We start from the raw sequence: 9553 nt of genomic DNA, 5'->3' as shown, positions 1-9553 counted from the left end.
CTCTCTCTCTCTCTCTCAGTGCCTTCTGTCCTGACAGCCTGTTCATCCAGAATTGATTTCTATTCAGAATCCAGTAAAAGTCACACAGGCAAGAAAGAAGAAGCGAGTAACAACAGCCTTAATTCGGGATGAGAAAGGTGACCTCTGTTCTGGCGATGCTCTGCATCCTATGTACCGAAGGAAGCATGCTCACGTTCTTACTAACTCAAGGATTTCCACAATCGTTATTGCGGTAGCTACTCGTCAATTAGCTCCAGTGATTAAAATCAATATGCCATTTAATTACATGCAGCTGTTGTGTGTGTGTGTGTGTTTTTGTATTTATGCGAATCATTAACAAGGATTTGATTTTCTGCATCCTAATGGAAAAAAAACACCCATTATGCTGACAAGCCATTGTGCAACTTTGATTGCTCAATTTGAATCACAAAGATTTGGACATTCAACTGTTCATTATGGATGTTGGGAGACTGTTACTGTACAAAGAAATTGTTAAAAATAGAACTATTAAAGGCCACTTGTAATTATGTTGTAACAGTAATACAGCTTTGTAAAATAAAGGGCAGGCTTTGCTGCACATCTTAAAATGAAGCATTTAATTGTGTTTTTCTTCAGTGAATAGGATGACTTACCAAGAACGGAGCCCCTACTCATTGCTGAATCCTTATTATATATATATTTTGGGGTGGGGGGGGGGGGCGTTCATTCTACTGTGGATGGGTGTAAGGAGCATCTGGATTGAAAGACAATCTCCTCCCTGTTTCTGAGTATGCGTGTGTGTGACAGAGGTCAGCAACATCCAGTGGGTAGCAGCTGTCCCTTTTCCTGTGTTGGTCTCCCAGATTACATGAAATGAACCTGTGGAAGACCAGACACGCTGATGGGTGTCTCCTAGACTACGTGTTCATTGATCACCCAGCAAGGTCACAGTCGGGCGGAGTAGGTCAGCTGACATGGAGATGGACCCTGGAGGAAGGGGTTGTTGCACACATACTCCTTTGTTCTCAGTCATCATGCTTCCTTTAATGGATGCTTATCTTCTCTAGGGTCACGGGGATATGCCGGAGCCTATCCCGGCTGATTTCGGAAGACTCTGGCCTGGTTGCCAACCAATCACGGGTCAATGTAAAACAATTATGGGCAATTAGTCGCTCAGTAAGTTTGTGGGCTTCACAGCGGCTGTGTTTTTTCAAATTTTACAGACATGTGCTTGTCAGTCCCCGGAAAGCGTGTGACCAATTTCATGGTGATTGGGCTTAACAACCTTAAGTTACAGTATTTTTTTTTGTGGAGCATTTGGAGTATTTTTCAGAAAAATACTCGGACAGCCCACATAGGTTGGGGTGCATCCTTGGACAAATGCTCACTGTTTTGTGTGCAGGGATTCAGGAGTACAGTTAGTGTAAACAAACAAATAGTTCACAACTATATGCTCAGATGGGCTGAGGTGAAGATGCAACACAATCTGCATTGACATTCCTTTGATTCATGTCCACATACAAGCCAGTATAATCCATGAAGAGTTATGGTTGATTCCAATGAACCTAAAATGCAAATTGCTCATATCTAGATTCATGAAATCTCAAAAAGAAAAAAAATTCTCTCAGCCTGACAACCATTTAGTCTTGATGACTAACGCAGGGAGAAAGAAGAGAGTCCTCCAAACGCGATGATAAATGTAAAGAAAGGATAGAGGAAGCGATGCTGGCTGGGAAATTGAGAGCTTGTGGAGTGTTTCTCCAGTCAGTTAGTTCGTCTTTGCAGGGGCTACCCTGGGAAGGCGTAACCCTCTAATGTCTCAGGGTTTCATGTCGGGTCAAGATCTTTTTGATCACGGTGGACGGAGGATAAAAGCTCAGGAGTGGGAAGGGAAAAGTTGTCAGGAAAAGCGATGAGAGCAACAGCCGATCCATGACAGGAGGTGTGGGCTGGTGAGTTTAACGGGAAGAGGAACACAGGACGGGATTTCCCGCTGTCTGCTTGTTGTTGCTGTTCAGACAAAGTTATATATGGGATGTTTCCCAATCATCATTCTCTCTAAGTCACTTTGTGCCAAAGTTCCATGAGTCAGAAAAGGCGGCACTTTAAGGGCTTCATGTGGCAGGAAAAACAAGTGTCAGCAGTTGTTGTGTACAGCTGTTGAGTACACGCACACCCGCAAAGGCTATGCATCTTACACTTCATATTGATTGCATTGAAATTCAAGCGTGTGCCACCACGAATTACATATACTCCTGCCACATAGAGGAACTTTGACAAGCGTTGAGAACTTTGACAAGTGTGTTTGCACCAGTACTTTTAAAACAGCCATATAGTCATACAGAGCAGTGATTTTCAACCACTGTGCCGCGGCACACTAGTGTGCCTTGAGAAATTGTCAGGTGTGCCGTGAGGAATTATCCAATATCACTTTTTATAATTAACATTTATTAATCATCATTTGCAAATATTATGTCAATATCCACATATACGTGGATCCAAATATTCCAATTGCATTTGGTTTATTTGCTCAAACGGAAAGAATGTAACCTTTGTATACGCCTCATTCCAAAAGAATAGTGCCAATCCAAATGAATATATAATCGGATTAACAGGGGTGGAATATTCCTTTCCCCAATCCGACTGAGGTATCTTGTAGCCGCTCAAACGGAAAGTTGTCAGGGTGCGTTTTTCTTCTTCTGTTGTTTACTGGCGGTTGGCAAGCAGCTTTCATGTGCATTAGCGCCATCTGTGGAACAGAATCTAAACCCTTCTATACGCCATTCATAAGTCCATAAGTCAAAAGAAAATATATATCTATATAAAACATGTACCAAGTTGAATTATAAAATATTAGCATTATTGAATTTGATCCTGTCCTGGTTAAATTAATCATATCGCATGCTCAGATATGACGTAACACGCAGCTCCAGGCGTTCTACAGTTTTAAAAATGGAGGCCAGCAATCGGCACTGGACTGATACGGAAAGTTTGTTTTTGATCCAAGCTAAATTTCAAGACTGGACAAACGAAAAACTGGCAATACGGAATTATTCCAACAAGCGAAAGAACAACTCGGGGAAGTCGGTATCACGTGATGTTCGTGTTTATGTTTTACTGGGCATGCCCAGCATGCCTATTCTGGTTGATTATAGCGACGCATGTAGACAAGAGATTGGAATATTCCTTTCCATGGATACCATTGTTTCCAGAAAAGTCATTCGGAAAGAGAAAAACTCCTCATGTAAACATGGCTACTGTCGAGTGTCCGTGGTGTAAAGACTGGCAGAGCAATGTAATATCGGTCCGTGTGGCAACACCTACCTTGTTCCTCCTATAGACTTAGTGATGTTTTCCAATGTAAAAAAAACGTGCCGTGGCTCAGAAAAGGTTGAAAAACACTGATATAGAGGACATGTGATTAGGACGACAGAGCAATTCATGAGTCATTTATGCATATGCATTCCAAGTAATACTTTTTTGGCCATGTTCAATACATGAAACGCATTGCTTAATATTGTTGAAAATCCTTTGTTATAGTTGATTCTTGACAACGTTGTTCTGCATCAAGTCTTTGTGAAACGTCTCCTTGTGGTCGAGATGCTGCCATCTCCGACGTTTGTCCCGTTCTTGGCTATAGGCTAGGCTCTTCAGCGCAAATTATCACACATATTGTTATTATGTTTGCATAATTACTCGCCGGTTCTCTTTGTGCGACGGAGTGCGTGTGTGTAATCACAGGACTTGTCCATTTGTTTTGGACGCACTGTCTCTTTAAACAGAGGGCGTGGCCTGGCTACTACGACCCGCCCTTTATGCATAATAGCCAAGTCTCCCTCCCAGGGATCATATAGCGCGCTAGTCTGCCAAAGAAAGTGAACACAGCCGGAGCTTGTGCGGCGTTTTCTAGCGGTGCAACTGCGGCAAGTTTTCACACCAGTTATCGCGGACTGTTTACAAGGCAGAGAAAAAAAAATAACGAAGAAGCGACGAATCAGCGCCATATGCTCCCCCCCCCCTTCCCGTTTTGAAGCTCATTGCGGCTGCTTTAATCTCACTCAATTTGCACACGGAGGATCTATGAAGGAGCACGCAGCTTTTTCAACCTGCACGCCAGGTAAAACTAATTTCTCACTTCATCTCTTCACTCCACGCTGATCCACGAAACGAGGCTTCTTTAAGTAATGGAAGCACCTGGAAGTCCCCAGCTGCACTGCCTGATCTCATCGGCTCTTGCTAATTAATTGATAAGGACCGAGCACGCAGGACGGCTACCTGTCTGGCCAATTAATCTATTTCTAATTTAATCACCTTGCTTTCTGTTGATCAGGACGCTCACCCCCCCCCCTGCCCTGTGTATCTGATTACTATAAAACACTGTTATGTAATGAAACTCTATTGCGAAACTTCACAGGAGTAAAGCGACTTGTTTGATGCACGCTGTGCCCATATCGGTGTGTAGTCTTCACTGGCACATCATGTCACTGTGGAGCATCATTTTTAACCCTTTATCCCTGGGAGTAGTTGCTCTAACGGCGCTAATTGGCTAGTGTGACGCTTCCTAAATAGATGCTTTATGGGGGCTCGCAGTCAGACAGGGGTGTGATTATATGCATGAGTACAAGTGTGCTTCTTTCTCTACAGACAGAGGGAACAAGGAGTGACCTACCCCCGCTGCCCTCATGCCGGGCATAAGCTCCTCTACGGCGCCTCGTTATGACAACTGGGACATGGACCACCTGGACCACTACCAACATTATTTCTACGACGACCACAACCCCGATGAGGATTTTTTCAAGTCCACGGCGCCCAGCGAGGACATATGGAAGAAATTCGAGCTGGTGCCGACCCCGCCCATGTCCCCTATCCGGGCAGTGGAAGGCTCAGGCAGGTTGGTGTGTCCAACTCTCGGGGACAAACTGGAGTGGGTGTCACAGTTTTTGGGGCAGGAGGATGAACAACAACAACAACAACAACAGCAGCAGCAGCAGCAGCAGGACCCGCCTTGCAAAGTGACCCCTGCCAACGACCCCATTGGGAACCTGAGCTCCATCATCATCCAGGACTGCATGTGGAGCTGCTTCTCTGCTGGCCAGCAGCTGGAGAGAGTTGTAGGGGAGCGCTGTCTCTCCTGCCCCACGAGGGGGCCCGCCGCCAAGGTTGGGTCCACCGGGGCGTCACCGGGGAGGGCGCAGGGTGTCCCTGCTGATGCGCCAGCTCTCGGCTGTCTTGCAGCGGATTGCGTGGACCCGGCTGCTGTGCTCACTTTTCCTTTGAATACCTGCAAGAAGCAAGTCTCCTCTGGGTCTGAGTCTCACACCGACTCATCAGGTCAGTCATTAATTGTAAATGAAAAACTAATTAGCTTGCAGACAACATAGTTGCTTTTAGTTTATTTAGTATTGTTGTTTATTATTGTTGGTACTACCTAAATGAGGTCACCAGAATATTCGAGACACCTGCCAGAATGGTGCAGTGTGGGTGCAAAGTACCATAATAATAAATATCGGGGGTGTACCTATTACAGCGTCCAGTCTGTATAAAAAGATAGCAGCTGTGAGCCGTGCCTTTGATCCGTCCCACAATGGACAGAAATGTGTGTGTGTGTGTGTGTGTGTATGGCACATGACTGCATTGCGTTACCTTGGTGCATGCAACACATGCTTCAGGGCCAAGAGAGCGGCGGCGGCGGCGGCGACACGCCCATTTGAAACATCTGCCTGCTTGGCTCAGTGCCAGCAGGCCAGCTGCTACCTCTCCCTGTTCCTTCAGGTCCGACTTCCGACAATAATGCCTCTCCGCAGTGCCGCTTCATGCTTTGACGTCCACTCAATAAGGTCAATACTGGACATTTATGCAACAGGGAAGGAAAGGCTTTTGTAATTGTAATGTTCCTAAGGGGAAACCTACCCCCAACGCCCCCCCACCCCATCCACTCCCTGAACCCATATGATTCTGAGCCTGGTATGTAGGCTACCATGTGATGTTGAAATTAGACCGTGTATAATGGCGCGTGGAATGTCACAAAGGGGACTTGTTGCTGCATTCCTTCACTCAACAGGCTGTGGTGCCAATTGTGTCAGTGGGTGGACTCTGCCCGAGCCAGCCTGCCCGCTGTGAATAGGTCGAGGAGCCTTGCACAAGCCTTTTGACGCGAGTTCCAGGCAGCCATTCATGCTTTTTTTTCTTCTTCCGGGAGATAACGCCTGTCTGCTTAAATGAGAGCAATAAATGTGCGCATGAGTGCCACGGAAGTGCGATATAATTGACTTCTTTAGCATGTGGTCATCTGTTATGTCATCACAAAAAGACACACCTCCCTCTTTGTAGTGAAATCCGCAGAGGTACCATTATTTTAAAATCTTGTTTCAATTTACAAGCGCATAGAAAATCCCTCAAGGTTTTTACAATATTGGAGTCTTAAGTCCTTTCCATGTGTAGAGAACGCTGATCCTATAGTGCTGAGTAAATCAGTGGGGGATTCTGTGCAGCACTGATTATCATTAAGGGGAGAGTTGCTCGTTTCCACTTGAGTGTCTTTTTAACTTCACCTAAATGACCTTTTAACTTTGTCCAAATGAATGAAGATGGGGAATTTCCACTTAGACCTAATGTACCGTGTGTGTGTGTATTCGAGAACGTGTGTTTGACTACGTTTCCAACTATGAGGAAATGCCTTGATGTATATTTGGATGTTCTAAACTCCTGTTTTAATGCCAGAAAGTTCTATTAAGCAATAACGTCAAGGCAGATCCTTTGATTCCACATCAGGGCGGATCCTTTAGGGAGCTGCAATAAGGGAATGAAAGACAGGCGGGGGGGGGGGGGGTCTTGACATTAACTACCACACCTTGATTGTTCCACATCTAAGTCGGCCTTCTAAGGATGTGCCATTAAATAAAGACAGTTATTCCACATCAAGGCGGATCTTTAGGGAGCTGCAATAACGGAATAAAGACAGGCAAAGGGAGGAGCTCAACTTCCCCACCATTATATTAGGTATGATGCGCCGCCAAGAAGGTCATATTAATATTTCATTTTCTATTTGGGGGCCCATATTTCAACCCAAGTATTGTAAAACATTTGTCATGTAGAACGAGTCTACACCTGGGTATTTTTATTAAACGGTCTTATCTACATGGTCATATTTTAAATGATGCACTGTGGATGATTATATAGTTTTTTGAATGGAAGATTAACCATTCCATACCACGATGCTATTACTGACTCACTAGCACCTCTGCTGGTTGCAGCCAAGTACTGCACTTAATTTTTGCTTCAACTGTAATTATTCAGTTCCGTACAAGTAAATGATTCCTATCAATTGTCATTCCAGATGATGAGGATGACCAAGATGATGATGAAGAGGAGATCGACGTGGTGACAGTGGAGCACAAGCAGCAACAGCGCAAACCCCGCCGACTGGTCAACGCCCGCAAACCGGTGACCATCACGGTGAGGGCGGACCCCCTGGATCCGGGCATGAAGCGATTCCACATCTCCATCCATCAACAGCAGCACAACTACGCCGCCCCCTCCCCGGACACCCTCCCGCCGGCGGTGGAGCCGCCCCGCAAGAGAGTCCGCCAAGAGGCCTCTGCACACGCTCTCCACCATCAGGGCCAGAACTGCCACCAGCCTCGGCTTGGCCACGCCCCCTTCAATTTGGACAGCAGACAGTCTCAAGTAACTGCGGCCGAGTTGCCCAACCTCAATGCCTCTTCGCCTACCTCCTCCGCGTCGCCTTCTTCTCCTCCTTGCTCCTCCTCCTCATCCTCTTCTTCATCGCCCCACTCCAAATCCCACCACCTCCCGCACCTTTCCAGCCCCCAATCCTCCGACTGCGAGGACACGGACAGGCGCAAGGCTCACAATTTCCTGGAACGCAAGCGACGCAATGACCTGCGCTCGCGCTTCCTGTCACTACGGGACGAGATCCCGGGCTTGGCGGATTGCCCCAAGACGCCCAAGGTAGCCATCCTGACGCGGGCCACCGAGTACCTGCAGCAGCTGCACGCCAGCGAGAGGCAGAAGGTTCAGGAGAGGAAGCAGCTGAAGGCCAAGCAGCTGCAGCTGCTGCAGAGGCTGGCTCAGCTCAAACGATCCTGAGCATGGACGGTCTCGGAACTGAACAGGACTAAATGAAGGACATTATTAAGATCACGTTGGAATTGTGCGGGTGGATTTTTCTTTATTTTTTTTGTGGTTTGCACATTTTAGCTTCTGAGTGAGGCCATAAGCCAGTCCAAACAACAAGCTTTAGGACTGATGGTCCTTGGTTATCAATGTCCCCATGCTAATTCAATGTTACATCAAATTGACACTGATTTAAGTGTTGCATGGTGGGGCTCTTTGTGATGTCTACGAGACTGAAAGGTCCCCTGAAGAATCACCTTTTTTCTCAATTTTGTGCCATTCTCCCCACACACCTCAAACGGATGACCATTTGTAGCTCCAATTAAGTGCAACTTAACTTAACTTTTTTTTTCCTATTTGCAGCAGCATTGCATTCACGGAAACAGCCTGATTTGTAGCAAGTTAATGTAAGTTCCCATTCAGATGTGAGGGTTTTTTTTTTAACTAGACTAAAAAATAAAATATTGTGCCATGAAGACCAGCCAAACGTTGAATGTCAGCTTCAGTATATCAACCAAATCCATAGAGAATGGCTTAAATTTAATTAGTTTGATGCCAACTGTTTAAAATGAAGCCCCCTGTATATCTTGCTGTGTAATTATTATATTTGTAAAATGTTAATTTTCAACTGCTATGAATGCCAGTAGAAGCCTTTCAATATTGGCTGTTTCTGTACATGGTACCCGTTTCTGTACAGTCCCTTCCAAACCAAAACCAGAGCTGTGTACTATACGCATCTTAGTTTTTCTTCTCCAGCCTTGGCGTCTTAAAGCTTACTGGCTTTTCAGAGATAACTCAAAGCTTCTATTTTTGTTAATAAAAATAAATAAAACACTGAGTGAACATTAACAACACGGGACAACTTTTGTCACATTTTCCTCAGCAATGCCTCCTTGTTTGTGTCTTCTCTGTCTTGGCTCTTTTTTTTTGTAAATGTCACATGACAAAGTTTTATACTATATTTTCCTACAAAGCTGTCTTCAGTGTGAGCTTGTTTTGTTAAAGTGGCTGATGTGGATTTACTGGTGGTTCTGTGCTGAAAATTGATGCCTGAAAAAGAAATTTGGAGTTGTAACATTGTCTTAATTGAGGATGGATGTTTGGAGCCAAACGAGGGGGGTATTACTGAACGTACTTTTACTGCTTTCGTGTTGCTTTTGTGCAAGCTTGGTGCTGCTCCTGTAGTTAAGAAGCCATAAAACACACTTTGTTCTTCACTGTTCTTCACTTTGGTACTGTAAAACATTCAAAGTAGTTTGTCCAGCCTTTGCCAGCACTCAGGAATAGTTTTACGCTTGCATCCCGCTGTATGTAACAACCTCAGGAGCCCCCAAACCCCCCAGGAGATCGTCAGATCAGAGGCATGATGATCAAGTGTTCCCACTTTTCCCAAATCATTCCTCTTTATTAGCTGTGGTAATCTCTCGACTAATGAATT

At 45.3% G+C, this 9553-nt stretch overlaps 1 protein-coding gene across 1 annotated transcript; it reads left to right on the top strand.

The window, feature by feature from the left end:
* Positions 1 to 3819: 3819 nt before the first annotated feature.
* myclb (MYCL proto-oncogene, bHLH transcription factor b) lies at positions 3820 to 9316 on the top strand. Its single transcript, XM_058046554.2, has 3 exons — positions 3820 to 4096; positions 4624 to 5310; positions 7316 to 9316. The coding sequence occupies exons 2-3, from the start codon at positions 4662 to 4664 to the stop codon at positions 8086 to 8088; spliced, it is 1422 nt and encodes a 473-aa protein (XP_057902537.2). The 5' UTR covers positions 3820 to 4096; positions 4624 to 4661; the 3' UTR covers positions 8089 to 9316.
* The last annotated feature ends 237 nt before the right edge of the window (positions 9317 to 9553 follow it).

This window comes from Doryrhamphus excisus, linkage group LG7 (assembly GCF_037039965.1).
Source record: "Doryrhamphus excisus strain RoL-2023G ecotype Guam linkage group LG7, RoL_Dexc_Guam_v1.1, whole genome shotgun sequence".
Taxonomy (NCBI): domain Eukaryota; kingdom Metazoa; phylum Chordata; class Actinopteri; order Syngnathiformes; family Syngnathidae; genus Doryrhamphus; species Doryrhamphus excisus.
The sequence above is the reverse complement of the archived record's forward strand: the minus strand, read 5'-3'. Positions and strand labels throughout refer to the sequence as shown.

Bases quoted from the DNA above. Each gene is read 5' to 3' on its own strand.
- myclb (XM_058046554.2), top strand. From the start codon at position 4,662: ATGCCGGGCATAAGCTCCTCTACGGCGCCTCGTTATGACAACTGGGAC. The intron at 5,311-7,315 runs GTCAGTCATTAA...TTGTCATTCCAG, and splicing joins GTCTCACACCGACTCATCAG to ATGATGAGGATGACCAAGAT.